Here is a 16,170-nt window from a genome sequence, read left to right as displayed (position 1 = left end):
CATCTTAGGTGGATCCCTAGGTGATACCGATGTTTAAGTGGCAAGCAGAAGAGGACGGTGGAAGAGACAGCCTGTGGAGAAGTAATCAGGGTGGGACTGCAGAGAGGTTCTCTGTGACTGGTACAGGAAAGTACTTCATGGTTGCTGAATGGTTCTAGAGGAAGTACATGTAAGGTGAGTAGAAACCTGGCACTTCTATCTAATGTGATAGAATCTTTCTTCCCTGCAGGGAATCACTTCAGTCACTGCCATTACAGTGCTCTACTTCCTCTCTCGGAGAATTCCCCTTCCTAGAAGGACCAAGATGGCAGCAGTGACTCTGCTGGCTTTGGCATATACACAGGTATAAACCACTTCTTTTTGTACTGACAGTATCCCCAATACAAAGTTAAAAAAGGGGCAGGGCACAGTGGCTCATGGCTGTAATCCCAGCACTTTGGGAGGCTAGGTGGGCATAGCACTTGAGCCAGGAATTTGAGACCAGCCTAGGCACCATGGCAAAACCCCATCTCTACAAAAAATAAAAAAATTAGATGGGCATGGTGGTGTTTGCCTGTAGTCCAAACTACTCGGGAGGCTGAGATGGGAGGATCACCTGAGCCAGGGAGGTTGAGGCTGCAGTGAGTCAAGATCACACTGCTGCACCCTAGCCTAGACAACAGAGTGAGACCCTGTTTAAAAAAAAAAAAAGAAAGAAAAGTGACAGACTAGGAGAAAATATTTTTCCATATTTATAATAAATTTAAAAATTAATAACTGGAAAATAAGTAAAGGATATCAATACACAATTACCACAAAAAGAATGATTAATGGCCAGTAAACATGAAAAGCTGTTCAGCTTCACTCATAATCAAAGGAGCAAATTTAAAAAATAAATACCATTTTGTGCCCATCAAATTGGAAAAGAATGAAAAAAAAAATCAGGTATTGCCATGGGCATAGGAAAATGGATGCCTTCAGATATTCTTGGTGAGAGCATGAGTTAGTACAGTTTTTCCCAGAGGGCAATTTGGCAATATCTTTTTTTATTTTTTTTGGAGACGGAGTCTCACTCTGTCACCCAGGCTGGCAATATCTTTTAAAAGTTAAATGGATAATTCTTTGGCCCAGCAAATGGACTTATTAGTGTCTGTCCTAGAGACAGTCCAATGCACAAAGACCTTTTATATGAGAAAATTCATCATAGAATTGTGGTAGTGAAAAATTGGAAACAACCTAAACAGTTAAAAAACTATGGGCTGGGCACAGTGGCTCACGCCTGTAATCCCAGCACTTTGGGAAAGGCCAAGGTGGGTGGATTACTGAGGTCAGGAGTTCGAGACCAGCCTGGCTGACATGGCAAAACTCCATCTCAACTAAACAATACAAAAATTAGCTGGGCGTGGTGGCACACACGTGTGATCCTAGCTACTCGGGAGGCTGAGGCAGGAGAATTGCTTGAGCCCTGGAGGTGGAGGTTGCAGTGAGCCGAGATCATGCCATTGCACTCCAGCCTGGCAGACAGAGTGAAACTCTGTCTCAAGACAAAACAAAACAAAACAAAACAAAAAAAACTATGGTATATCCATACTATGCGATACTGCACAGCAGTTTAATAAGATCTCAATACATACCGTATATTGCTAAATGAAAAAAAGCAAGTGATAAAACAATATGTTTTTTAAAAGCACAAAACTATATATTTCTCTATAAACATATTAAAGTACAAGGGTGCAGAAACTGGTAACAGTGACTACTCTGGGGAACTGGGATGGAATGAAGGATAATTAAGGGGAATTTTAGGGTTATCAATTTTGGTCGAATTTCTTTCATTGTAAGCATATTTGCTTGTGAAATTAAAAATGTGTGTATTTTAAGTGCTCTGATAGGAGGATGTGGAGGTTTGTGTGTGGTTATCCATGCCTGGTCATTTTCAATGTGAACTTTGGGTTACTGCCTTTCCTATTGCCTTCTTTCCTTTGTGACAGGTGGGCTTGGGCATCAGCACGCTGCTGATGTACGTCCCAACTCCTCTGGCCGCCACTCACCAGTCAGGCTCCTTGGCTTTGCTCACTGGTGCTCTTTGGCTGATGAATGAACTCCGAAGAGTCCCAAAATGATTCTTAGAGGACCAGCTTCTTGGGACTGTGACTGCTTTTGAGAGCTCTTCAGAGATCCTAAGAACTTGGGCTTTTCTACGAGATGACCTTGACATACCCAGTGGTTTCCAAATGGTCAACTTACTTAAAAATCTTTTCCTGTTTTGAGATAGTCACCGGATCAAGAATGCATTAAGTGTGGTTACCCTAAAGGTTCCCTGTAAATCTGCTTTTCACGTTGAAAATCAGTTTTAATGTAGAGAAAGAAATGTCTGCCATTTACTGCCTAACAGGCTTTGTGTCAGGTTTTTCAGTGTTGGCAAGCTCTTCATTCTACATGGATAATTTCTGTCTTCTTGTTCTCCTGAGTCCTTAATTCTGCCTAAATAGAATTTCTTTATGATCTTAAGTTTACTTCCATTAGGTGAAGATTGAAAGGATAGGATGGACATACCCAAAGTAGCCAGCTGGTCTTCAGCAAAAAAAAAAAGCTAATGTCTTCTAATATCCTGATTTTCAGAAATGGGGAAATTGCAGATTTTGACAAGCTTAATGTGTATATGTAGCAAAATGGTTTATAAGTACTTGGAAAAGGAGGTAATCGCCAAATAGTTGCCCTTTTTTTTTTTTTTTTTTCTGAGATAGTTACTCTTGTTGCCCAGGCCGGAGTGCGGTGGTGTGATCTCAGCTCACTCTGCAACCTCTACCTCCTGGGGTCAAGCGATTCTCATGCCTCAGCCTCCCAAGTAGCTGGGACTACAGGCACAAGTCACTATGCCTGGCTAATTTTGTATTTTTAGTAGAGAAGGGGTTTCACCATGTTGGCCAGGCTGGTCTTGAACTCCTGACCTCAGGTAATCTGCCCACCTCTGTTGCTGGAAGTCAGGGACCCCAAACGGAGGGACCAGCTGAAGCTGCGGCAGAAGAACATAAATTGTGAAGATTTCATGGACATTTATTAGTTCCCCAAATTAATATTTTTATAATTTCTTACGCCTGTCTTTACTGCAATCTCTGAACATAAATTGTGAAGATTTCGTGGACACTTACCACTTCCCCAATCAATACCCTTGTGATTTCCTATGTCTGTCTTTAATCTCTTAATCCCATCATCTTCATAAGCTGAGTAGGATGTATGTCGCCTCAGAACCCTGTGATGATTGCGTTAACTGCACAAATTGTAGAGCACGTGTGTTTGAACAGTATGAAATCTGGGCACCTTGAAAAAAAGAACAGGATAGCAGCAATGTTCAGGGAACAAGGGAGATAAGATTTTGGACTCTTGACTGCTGGTGAGCCGACAGAACAGAGCCATATTTCTCTTCTCTCAAAGGCACATAGGAGAAATATCGCTGAATTCTTTTTCTCAGCAAGGAAATCCCCGAGAAAGAGAATGCGCCCTGAGGGTAGGTCTATAAACAGCCACCTGGGAGGCGGCTGTCTTTTATGGTCAAGGGATGAGATAAGCCCCGGTCTCCTGGTCTCCTGTAGCGCTCCCAGGCTTATCAGGATGAGGAAATTCCCACCTAATAAATTTTGGTCAGACAGATTGTCTGCTCTCAAACCCTGTCTCCTGATAAGATATTATCAATGACAATGCATGCCGAAACTTCATTAGCAATTTTAATTTCGCCCCATCCTGTGGTCCTGTGATCTCGCCCTGCCTCCACTTGCTTTGTGATATTTTATTACCTTGTGAAGCATGTGATCTCTGTGACCCACACCCTATTCGTGCACTCCCTCCCCTTTTGAAAATCACTTATAAAAACTTGCTGGTTTTACGGCGTAGGGAGCATCACGGAACCTGCCAACATGTGATGTCTGCCCCGGACATCCAGCTTTAAAATTTCTCTTTTGTACTCTTTCCCTTTATTTCTCAAACCAGCCTAGACAGTTAGGGAAATAGAAAAGAACCCATGTTAACTATCGGGAATGGGTTCCCCTGATACACCTCGGCCTCCCAAAGTGCTGAGATTCCAGGCGTGGGCCACCACTCCCAGCTAGTTCCTCTTTTGATAAGGATGTTAACATTACAAGGTCAGAGGGAGGAATGGAATCGACAGTATAAATTGGTTCCTGAGAGGGTTTCCTAACAACTTTGTAATAAGAAAAATATGGCCTTGATGGTGTAGTACATGGACATCTATTCAGATATTTAAACAAATTGTTGACTGCTGAATTAATGTGATTTTGGTCTCTATTGATATTTCATAGGGCTCTGTCTTATTTAACTTTATTTTTAAAATCAGTGATTTGGATGAAGGTATCAGGAACATCTGATTTGAGGATGCAGCAACCCAATATTGCTAATATAATAGATGACAGTGGCAACTGAAAACAGCCCCAGAGTGACGCCATCGAGAAGAAAGTAAACAGATTAGAAATATACTCATTCAAATTAAATAAGTTGTAGAAGTTTGGGCTGAAGAAACCTGGCCTTATATCATTTCATATAAAAAAGACTTGAGGATTTCAGTTGTCCTCAGGTTCAATATGAACCAACTAGTATTCATGTTGTTATTATATAATACAGAAAAATTAGTGGTACTTCAGGTTTTATCAGTAGAAGTGTCACAGCCATAGTCAGAATACCCCTAACATGTTGCATTTCACTCTGGGTACCAAATTTAAGCAAGATATTGATGGCCACTAAGTGTGTATCCAGAAGAAGAGACCAGAATGGTGATGAGTCCAGAACCCCTATCACACAGGGATAGTTGAAGGAACTGGGGATATTTAACTGGAGAAGAGAACATCTGGGGAGAGAGCAAGATTCCTGTCCTTGAGAAGTTGAAGCTATCTCATGCAGAAGAGGGAATGAGCTTCCATTGTGCTGCAGACCTGGCAGCAATGGGTGAAAGTTGCAGGAAGTTAGTTTTAGTTCTGTAGAAGGCAAGAGTAGGGTAGACAAATCAAATGCTCTGGGGTCAGGCTGGTGGAGACAGTAACACTGGTGAGCAGGTGCCCCAGCTCAGACTAAACTACTGAGCTTTGTTCTGCTGCTGCTGCTCTACAGGTCCAGGATTGTTAGATTTCTGGGTTTTTGTTGCTTTTTGAAATAAGGAAAATAAGTTTATCTTAAGTTTAGTTTTCCTTGGATATACCTAGATTCCATACAGTGACAAGATAAATACAAAGGGAGAACATCTGGATTTCATCCTTGACCTCATTTACAAAGCAAAAAGAGATGCTGGATTCAGATATAAATGTTAATTTTACAGTGTTTAAGGTACCAAATATTCTTTTTTTTTTTTTTTTTTTTAAAGAAGCCACATATCTATATTTTTCTGTGAAAGCTTTCAGTTAAGTGTTGGGAACTAATTTCAAGATTTTAAAAAATGTTATGCAGGCTTAACATGTCTGAGAGCCATAAATGACCTAACGTTTTCCATTTTTAATCTCTGAACTAGGTGATCTCAGTTTTCTTTCAACTCCAGTACTCTGGAAGTTTGTGTGTGACCTGTAGTGTACCATTCTCAGGTAGTGATATGGTTTGGATGTTTTGTCCCCTCCAAATCTCATGTTCAAAGTGTGACATTCAGTGTTAGAGGTGGGCCTAGTGGGAGGTATTTGGTTCATGGGGGCGGATCCCTTATGCGTGACTTCGTGCCATCCCCATAGTAATGAGTGAGTTCTCACTCTGGTTGTTTACGCAAGAGCTGGTTGTTCAAAAGAGCCTGGAACTTCCTCCTCTCTCTCTTGCTGTCTCTCACCATGTGACACACTGGCTCCCCTTCCCCTTCCGCCATGATTGTAAGCTTCCTGAGGCTCTCACCAGAAGCAGATGCCAGCGCCATGCTTCCTATACGGTTCTATGCAGAACTGTGAGCCAAATAAATCTCTTTTCTTTATAAAAATTGTCAGGTATTTCCTTATAGCAACGCAAGCGGACTAACACAGGTGATTCTTAGCAAAACAGTTTGTCAATTTTTCATAAATCCTGGACCCTGGGTGGGCTTATGCTATTGCCTAGAAGAAATTCCCAACTTCTCTCTTAGTTGAATCTTAGAAAAATCCCAAAACCCAAGCCTCATATAAGACCAATTAAGTCACAATCCCTGGAGGCAGTAAAAGGAATATTTTTAAAGTTCCCCAGGTGATTCAAATGTGCAGACAAGTCTAGGGACCACCGGCTTAGGTCCTAATAGCCTAGTTACCTTAGAAAGTTCTTACTAGCTTATTCCCATTCCCTTCTAATATCCACCCTACCTTATCATTTGATCTGCTCTGTTGATCCTTAGTATGTTAGTAGGATATGATGTCTTCTGGATAGAATCCTTCAAAGAAAGGGAACTGTATTTCTGAGGCAAGTTCCCATACTATCCTCTCCTGATCCTCAAACCCAGGTTCTCCTTAGTTAATAACTGAGTCAGCAGAGGGCAGTATGACCCAACCCAAAGAACCATATATTAATGCTTCTACAGTTCCCTCCAAGGAAGTAGCAACTCGTAAGTTAAGGTTTCAGATGTTTTACTTCATTTTTCTTTTATTACAGATGATGAATACATTTGGAAAAACAACTGGTTGCATTTAGCTATATACCTGTATTATGCCACCTATGAGCTTCCGGTGAATGATGATTATCTTAGTTATTTTTTGTGTTTATGTTATTCCCAGCACTCCCAGTCACATATCAAATATTGAATTAGTGAATGCATGAATGGAAAATTAACAATTACAGATTGATGTCCCAAATATCTTTTTCAAAAAAAACAGTCATCACGTACCTATAGGATTAACTAGATCTCCCTTAATATTTTCAAAGGTCTCTCTGCACTGATGTCCATTGTTTTTAAAACATAAAGGAAATTAAAACACATGGCTTTCTTAATCAATCAACCTAGAATTTTTTATCTATAACTTAGACTGACAAATTCTATTGTAGTAAGGGTAATGATTAGCAACTCCATAAAGCAATGTTGGTTGCAGAGATCAACACTGATGATCATGATTTTAGGATAACCAATTTATCTACAGCTACCCTTGTGGTCCTGGGATGAATGGTGGGTTATATATCAGCATATGTAACACATATACCCATGTCCCTGCATAAGGGAGAATGCATTACTTCTCTAACATGCATCACACATTTTCCTCAACACTGACTTAAAATGTTTGTCAGTGAGAATTTTAAGAATTCAAAATTGAACAAAATTATTGTTTAATGTGAAGCAGTAGAAAAACATAGAGTCTTAACAGCTCCCCAAAGCAATGTAATACAGGCAGCCTTTGGTTTTTTGAAGTGTGCAGTGTCTAGTTGTGGATCATAATAAAAAGATGTCTTTCACTACACTCCACAGAGGCCATTGATCAAGGTAGAAATAAAGGGGGAGACACGGCATGTACTTCAGGACTTCAACTAAAGGGGAACTGTGGAATGAGAATTTCAAATACAACATAGTAACTGAAATACTAGAAACCAAAGTGTGTGTCTGGGATCCCTTCTTGCAGAAGCTAGTAAGGGGCAGTCTTCACCGGCAGCAAGCGCTCTGTATGAGGGGCCGCTTAGGAAAGTACCAGGGCTGCCCTGGAGTGGAGAAGGAGTGGGCCACCAGAGGGTATACAGTGGCTGCCCTACTTTAAAAGAAGAGGCTCAGGAGCAGACATGTCTTTATGCTAGCCTGAAGTCATGCATATGTGGCTATACGTAGCCTGTGATTCAGAAAATTTTTCAACTTTGGTGTTCATAAAAATAGAAGCAATGATAGATTACATTTTAAAAGTGAAAGCCCTTGTAGTATGAGTAATGATTCAGTTTTATTAATAAAAGGATCTCCTTATTGCTCACATTTTCAGAGAAACAAAATGGTCAACTGGTGTGTTGTTCCTTCCCTGTCCCTCTAATAACAGTACCGACAAACTGGAAAATCATGAAATATTAGAGCAAAAGAGAAATGTGTACTAACACAAGAGAAGTCTGTTAGGATATAAGTAAGATTAAAGTAGACAGAGCAGGCTTAAAATGAAGTTTGAACAAGCCATCTGCAGAAATAGAAAACAGGGTAGATGGGACACCCAAACAGGGTGCCACAGCTTTCCAACTTAGATCCAGGGTTATAAGAGAGAGAGCCAAGAACACAACCTAAAAGTTTTCAATTTGAGGTATATTCACCCTTTGCTATTCTATAGTATTAATCAAAATATTATTGCTAATAATCCTGTTATTATTAATCACAACTTTTGGTTTTGAGTCGTAGTTTTTAACAGCAATATTTTTTGTAACACCTGCAAAATTCTCACAAGTTTGACAGAGTCTATTGCCCCAGGGGCTGGACTCTGGCGCTAGTGTCCCTAAGAGACTAATATGGGAGAATTTGAAACATCTGCTATTTGTACCATAATTCTTATTCCCAATCAACATTACACCACATACCACAGCAAAAAGGACAATTAGATACTAGTTTTGAATTAATTTGAAAACTTCAAAGACAACAAAAAGAAACAGCCCTCTACTTCTGTAACAGGGTCTGGAAACTGCCCAAGAATTACAATGAAGTTCTTTAATGAGGCAGATGTAATAGGCATTTAACCTTCATCTGGGCTATAGTCATCTAATGAATTGCTTGGATGTTGTAGTAAAGGAAATTGTATAAAATTGTTATAAAAAGATGTATAAAATTTAAAAGTACAAAAAGAAATACAGAAACTAGAGTAGATGTAGTGAAAACTTGGCACTATTTCTAACAAAGTATTTTTTTCAAAGTTGATTCCTAAATGTGAGCAAAGCAGTCATAAATGAATGTCAGAAGCAGTCGTAAAGATTGGGCATGGTTAGTGGTGGCCAGCTGTTTTATAAAGAATAAATTGTGTTTATACTTGCAGAAAGATTCTGTTAATGAGCATTTCATTATAGCTGACAAAGTAGTTGGGGTGTCTGTGTTACACAGGAACCCGGGGCCTAGAAGGCCAGTCACTATGACTTTGCACATATTACAACTGCTCTAGGCCTCAGTTTCATCCCCCGTATAAATCAAGGGGGTTGACCAGAAGACCTTTAAAATCCCAGCTTTAAAATTCTTCTGAAATTTATTGTGATTGCTATTAGAAACTCCGTTCCCACCAACCTTATCATCAGGGGTTATGGATAAAATAGGAGGCTTTTTTGGGCAGCCTGGTCTTCTAAACCAAAGGACAAAATGCTCTTCCCAAAATCATGATTTTTCTACCTTGTCTTCTGCCTTTAGTTTCTAATCTTGTCTGGCCACTTTGTTTGATAGATGAGAACCAAGCCAGAGATGGCAAGTGACTGGCCTGAGGTACCAGAGCTAGTAAATGACAAAGCCAGAACTAGAATCCAGGTCTGCTATTCGTTAAGCCCACTGGTCTTTCCCTTAAGTGATACCACTCACTTGTCTTTCATCCCTGAGAAAAAGCAGAACATAAAACTGTGAGAAGCATCTGTTTAGATGATACCAGTGAGAAGTATAAATTATTTCAAAAATTTAAATATGGATGTGATAATAAATGTTAATGTCTAAAAAGACTATTAGCAAGTGCATGGCAGACATTTTTCAGCAATCACCGGACATGATCTTGAAGTTAAAGGACTCTCTTAGGATGAGGAGGGGGTGGGGCAGGATACTTTGAAAGACATTTGGAGAATAAATAGAAGATTGGTGGAAAGTAATGAAAATTTCCCAGACCAGAATAGACACTGTGGACTAATAGAGCAGGGAGGGAGAGAGGAGGGCACGGGTTGAAGAACTCTCTGTTAGGTACTATACTCACCACCTGGTGATGGGATCTGTACCCCAAACCTCAGCATCACTCAACATACTCATATAACAAACCTGCACTTGTACCCCCTGAATTTGTTCCTTTGTGTGGGAACAAAAGTTTCCCAGATTAAGGAAATTCAAGGAGCTAAAGTACAGAGAGAAAAAATGGTATAATTTGGCTTAGAGTTAACTGCAACTTAAGTGAATAAAATGCCACATAAATGGGTATTTTACATATTTTCATTATGTTCTTGTGACAAGAATTTTGGGGAAAGTGATGGATTGTGCTATCACAAGACTAAAAAGCATCACTACAAGCCACTGACTCCTATTTTGATATTTGTGACCTGTCTCAGTAATAACAAGAATACTAAAACAGTTCAGGTTCATTGTCTCTGTTGAAACAAGAGTGGTTGGTAAGATTCAAAGGAACCAGTGGAATGTGAATTTTATGACACCATAATTATCTTCATGGGAGAACCACCAAAGTGCAGAAATGCAAATAGAAGAGAAATCTTTAAAAACCAAAGGGTATGGCAAGATAGATTTCTGCGCCTATAAGCAAATTATTTTATTATAAGGAAGCAATATATTTAAGTAATTGGCACTCAGCAAGGAATAAGTGGCTTTTGTTTCTAGCTAATGAGATTTCATTTAAAATCTATTAATTGGGAGAATAGAAGAAACAAAGGAGCCAATACCAACAGTAACTATTCAGTTCTCCTGAGGGATATGATAAAATTTTCCTTCAGTACTGTGGAACTCCTGGAAGCCTTGCTCATGGTAATAAAGATAAGCCTAGATCCTATAATATTAAAGTAATGAACAGGATATATAACACATTAAACACTCTAAGACAATAAGAAATACATATATATTGAAAAAGTGATAAATATAGGTATCCTGAGATTCTCAACTATAAAAAGAACAGAGTAATATCAGTTTGAATAATACACATAAAATCCTTAAGAGTGTCTGGTACATAACAAAGGTTTAACAAATAATGGCTATTATTACAGCCAGGATGAAGAATACTAAGAGCTTTCAAATTGGACCAGTCACTACTTCCCTGTTTCAAGTTCATTTTTAGTACATGAGTATGATCATTGTTAGCCAGTTAAGTAGCTTCTGATTAGATCTCACAAGAAAGCCAAAGATGGTATATTGAAACCAAGATTAGGGCAAAAGAAAATGTTACCTGAGTAGGCAATGGCTAGCTAAAACATATTTTGACATTATTAAGCAGCGTTCATAAAGTTCATGGAGCACAGATAATAAAAGAAAATCCAATCAATGTAGAAATCTTAAAAACCAAAGGAAATTGCTATGAAAGAAGCCCTAATGAAAGGTAAGATATTTCCAAAGGAAACAGAGGCCAGGTGCAGGAGCTTATGCCTATAATCCCAGCACTCTGGGAGGCCGAGGCAGGAGGATTGCTTGAGCCCAAGAGTTTGAGACCAGCCTGGACAACACAGTGAGGCTCCATCTCTAAAAAAAAAAAAAAAAAAATTAGCTGAGTGTGGTGGTGCACACCTGTAGTCCCAGCTACTCAGGAGTCTGTGGTGGGAGGACTACTTGAGCCCAGGAGGTTGAGGCTGCAGCGAGCCATGATATTGCACCACTGCACTCCAGCCTGGGTGAGAGCGTGAGGCCCTGTCTCCAAGGAAAAAAAAAGGAACAGAGTCTTTGCATGTTTAGTCCATGTTTATCTAATTTTAAAACTATGCAAGACTGGTTACCTTCTTATCCCAACCAAGGGTCAGTATACTTATTTTTATCTTAGTTAATTTCTAAGATGATCTTAATTTCTTTTTCCCTGTTTTATGGAGCATTTAATTCCTTTCTGTTCCCAGTATGAAATTTATTTTTGAAGAATTCTACTTTTTTTTCTTGGAAGCCAGGGACTTTTTCCCCTATTAATCTAATCCCAGAAATCAAAGGTGACAAAAAAGAAAATGCTTCCACCCTGGGAGCATATTTGTGGACAGGACATTCAAGGCTACATGTAGGAAAGGGTAAAACAGAAAGATTCCATATGGACCCTGATGAAGAGAAATCCTCATGCAATTTAATGGCTAAATGTGGAGGAGAAGCAAAACTCTGGAAGGGTAGTGGGTGAATGGCTTTTCCTCTTGCTTCATTAATGGAAGGGCTGTTTGTGACTGAGCAGTCTCTTAACAGAGGTTCTGAAAGTTGCCAGATGGCTTATTAACAGATGGTCTATTGCGAAGTTTAGAATTTGCTCCCTTTCAGACATTCCAAGAGTCAGAAATTGAGAAAACTTCTATTTCTCAGAAATAATTAATAAGAACTTTGATTTTATTGCCTTTGCCCACTCTCCTGATTCTTCCCCTTTTCTTTAAAAACAACTCAAATACATTCCCCAAACTACATACTGAGTTTAGCAGTGAAATAAAAGAACTCTCTTTGTATCTTCCTGTTTAAGGGCTCACAAAAACAGGCCTAGGGAACAGTGACCTAAAATCAGACAAATCCAGGTTCCCAGTCCCCATCAGTTTCTCCATCCTGCTAACACACTTAAGGCTCAAAAAGCAAAATTAATGCCCAAACAGCCTGTGCGGCACATAAAAATGGAAAAATTTTCTATCCTTGTCATACCAGACATCAGATAAGATACTAAAATCTTCCACAGACCATTCATTTAGAAGGGGTTCTAACCTTTAAAATCATGTAAAACATCAACAACACTATGACGGGGATCTTGGATCACACCCATGATGGCTTCTTTGTCAGGTAAGCAAGGAAGTTAATATCATTTTGGTGCCTGGAAATTCCTATGTGGTCCGTTGAACTGCAAAGATCTTGGATCCCTATTAAAGGCTGTGGATCTCCACATAAATGATATCTCTGTTACAGAGAAAGAAGGGGCTGCTGCACTTGCTAGAATGTCTCTGCCTTTGTATCAGATGCTACAAGTTTCATTTCAACCAGGCTTCCAGTGTGCCCAATGCCAAACTTCATGCTTTAGCAAGGGAAGAAAAGGTGAGATTTCAGGAACACACTAGACCTCTCAGAAGAAGGAATCGAAGCCTGCTTCACTTGGACAAAGCTTGGTCCCCCATATTAGCACCAATCTCCTGTCATTTAGTTCCTCACAGATTAAATTATAGCTTCTCTCAGAGAAGACCTGGGTACTGAGAAGGAATTATGGTAGAAAGTGAAGTAGAAATTCCAAGGGCAAATATCCACAAGGTCAGGCATCACAGCATCTGAGGCCATATAAGAAAGTGGAGGAATTCAATGAGCAGCAACTCGGGGGTGCTCAAGCTTCTCTAGTCCTGGTCCAGCTTCACGGCCCCACCTGTACTCCCATCATGGGCACCACCTCTTCAAGCCACAGCAAGTCCAATGGAGCTGAGGCTCGTGTTTGTCGGTGGTGAATTCGCCGTAGCCGCAGAAGGTATAGGACGATGGCCAGTAGCACCACCAGGATACAGGCAAAGAAGAGATAGTGGTTGTATACAAAGGAGAGACGGAACCAGCTACCATGGGCTTGTCGGACACCTTCCTGCCGAAGATCCCTAGGGAAGAATTAAGAATTTGTAAGTGGAAAAAAATTAAGTTTCAGAGGGAGACATTTACTCTGATTTGAAAGGCCCAGTAGTGTTATCACGTTTATTCCATCCACATAAACATTTTATGACACCAGGTCCACAGAGCAGGCAAAGCTGAAGAACATCCCCTGCCCCAGGAGCCCTTCTGTGTCTTTCTTCCCATGGCCTCCAGAAGGGACCTCCAGGCTTACACCCTCTAGAATCTAAGCCAAGATGGGAAGGCCTTTGAAACTGAAGCCCAAAAAATGAACAGAAAGGCTAGATTGGTCACCTGTAACATAAATCTTAAAATATGGTTATAAATACAGTACTAATGAGAATAGGGGATCCCCTGAATCCAATAAAGAAATCAGAGTGTGTCTAAATCCTTTTTTAAAAGTTGCTATGCAGCCAAGTGCAGTGGCACATGCCTATAGTCAAAGTACTTTGGGAGGGCAGGCCAGGAGAATTGCTTGAAGCCAGGAGTTCAAAACCAGCCTGGTCAACATAACAAGACCCCATCTCTGCAAAAGAAAAATTAAAAAATTAGCTGGGCATGGTGGCGAGCACCTGTACTCCCAGTTCCTCAGAAAGCTGAGGCGGGAGAATCACTTGAGCCCAGGAGTTCAAGGTTGCAATGAGCTATGAACACAGCACTGCCACCACACTCAGCCTGGGTGACAGAGCAAGACCCTGTCTCAAAAAAAAATAAAATAAAATAAAAATAAAGGGACTATGTTTTCCCTAGGATCTAGGATATATCTAGATAAAGCTGTTACCTGATCAACCGTATGACAAAAATAAGGCAATATGAAAACCAAGTGCAATGGTCCACCTCGCTAGAACAGAAGCCACTCTTCAGCGGTCCAGATCCCACATCTAGTTCTGTCTGGTTTGACCTGCAGTGTTCTCCTAGAATGTGAATCTCTAAACTGAAAGACTTCATAAAAAATATGGATTTCTGCCTTTTCTGGACAGATGAGAACTGGCAAATGCTGGGACGGTGCTTGTGCGTGACAGTAACCAGCCCGTTAACCGGGGTACATGCTCCAGTTGTGGGCAACCCCCACCTAGCCCATTTCCCTCACTTCTATCACCTGCCTGGCTTCTGACGGTATTGAGTTTAGAGGAATAGACATCAAAGATACAAAATTCATCTGAGTTTCTCTGAAATAGTCCAGGGTACAGAGTACCTAAAAATTGTCCCAAATATCTTGCAGTACATAAAGGTAAGGCATCAGGCTACCAGAGTTTGATGAAAGTAGCCCCACTAAAAACATCTCACATCCTTTATTCTAATTCTGACCCATCAAAAAGCCTTCTAAGTCAATGACACAATGTCTGGAGTGCCTTCCTACGTTATGAAAGATTGCTCTAGACATCCCACCCCTGTTCTTTTGTCAGATGTGTTTTCCAGGGTAACCCAAGAATGACATTTTAGCTTGTCAGTATCTTGGAAGTGATTAGTAAGACTTCAGTCCTAAAGACTGATTTGTTGTGGGTAAACAAAGCTGGATTTCTGAAACAGCAAAGCTGAGTAACAGACTCCAGACCAGTAATGCTCAACCTTCTTTCTGTTCGAGCATGCCTGGTAGTAATAGTGGCTCACGTGGAAGTAAAGGAGTTTGTTTTTGTGAGGAGGTAGCGAGGAAGGTCATTTAAGGCCTATTCTAAGCTGGTTAAAATAAATAAACTGATTCTGAGGCATCAACTGATATCCTCTGAGTTCAAGATGCCAGATTGGTGAGTCTTACTTTACCTGAGTGGTAAGAATCGTGTTTTATATAGAATGGCTCCCAGCGTCCACTGAACCTCTCGGTCATACACCAGCTGGGCTGTCCGCAGGTTTGGGTAGTCATAGGGAAAGTGGAATCCTTCATGTAAGACTTGGTACATCCAAGCTGATTTAAAACACTGATATCTGTGTGACAAAAATAATTAAATATTAAAAAAAGAGAAAAGAATTCTAATACTTTCCTTTGCAATAAGCCACTGTGTATTCCCACCAGTTATTAAAAGACCTACCTCCTCCCGTTTCACCTTCCTCACCTCTAAGTGGGTTATTTCTAAGTCAGCCTGCTTATCTTGTGTTTACCTCAAAGGCAGTAATGATACTGTGGCTGTGTTCTTCTTTTTCTTTAAGAGTCCCTATCTTCAGAGAGCATATTGAAATATCTACAGATGTAATTATATGATGTTTGGGATTTGCTTCAAAACAACCCAGTTGTAGTAAGAGGGGGATTGTGGGTGGGAAAACAGATAAAAACAAAGAAGGGCCAAGAGCTGATAACTGTTAGTAGGAAAGCAGGGTGACAGGTTCACAGGAGTTGATTACACTCTTCTAGTTTTATTTATGTTAAACAATTTTTATTTTTTTATTCTATTTTTTTTTTTTTGAGACAGAGTCTCCCTCTGTCGCCCAGGCTGGAGTACAGTGGCATGATCTCGGCTCACTACAACCTCCACCTCCTGGGCTCAAGCAATTCTCCCTGCCTCAGCCTCCCAAGTAGCTGCGATTAGAGGCACCTGCCACCATGCCCAGCTAATTTTTGTATTTTTAGAGGAGATGGGGTTTTGCCATGTTGGCCAGGCTGGTCTTGAACTCCTGACCTCAGGTGATCCACCCGCCTCAGCCTCCCAAAGTGCTAGGATTACAGGCATGAACCATGCTCCGCAATGTTAAACAATTTTTAACTAAAATATTTAAAAATGAAAGGACCAATGAACCATACTGGCAAAATGTTATTTGCTGAAGCTCTGTGATAGTTACATGAGGGTTTATGTTGCTATTCTCTCTGCTGTTCTATATGTTTGATATTA

General features: G+C 40.3%; 2 protein-coding genes across 8 annotated transcripts in view; one reads left to right on the top strand and one right to left on the bottom strand.

Annotated features, from left to right (window-relative positions):
- The window catches only part of LOC126963392 (cytochrome c oxidase assembly protein COX15 homolog), a 62,238-nt gene that overhangs the window by 16,043 nt on the left and 30,025 nt on the right, over window positions 1-16,170 (top strand). For 2 of the 5 annotated variants that reach the window (XM_050805714.1, XM_050805716.1), the window contains exon 8: window positions 230-343. In XM_050805714.1, the coding sequence (XP_050661671.1) occupies window positions 230-343 (114 nt within the window). Of the gene's footprint in view, window positions 1-229; window positions 344-1,967; window positions 5,929-16,170 lie in introns of those variants that run through there. The other 3 variants (XM_050805715.1, XM_050805713.1, XM_050805717.1) reach the window with 3 other exon arrangements.
- Window positions 6,532-16,170, bottom strand: part of ENTPD7 (ectonucleoside triphosphate diphosphohydrolase 7) — a 56,384-nt gene continuing 46,745 nt past the window's right edge. For all 3 annotated transcript variants that reach the window (XM_050805709.1, XM_050805710.1, XM_050805711.1), the window contains 2 exons: window positions 15,110-15,271; window positions 6,532-13,338 (listed from right to left, as the gene is read on the bottom strand). In XM_050805709.1, the coding sequence (XP_050661666.1) occupies window positions 13,107-13,338; window positions 15,110-15,271 (394 nt within the window). In that variant the 3' untranslated portion in view covers window positions 6,532-13,106. The remainder of the gene's footprint in view (window positions 13,339-15,109; window positions 15,272-16,170) is intronic.

Source organism: Macaca thibetana, chromosome 9, assembly GCF_024542745.1.
Source record: "Macaca thibetana thibetana isolate TM-01 chromosome 9, ASM2454274v1, whole genome shotgun sequence".
Taxonomy (NCBI): Eukaryota; Metazoa; Chordata; class Mammalia; order Primates; family Cercopithecidae; genus Macaca; species Macaca thibetana.
The sequence above is the reverse complement of the archived record's forward strand: the minus strand, read 5'-3'. Positions and strand labels throughout refer to the sequence as shown.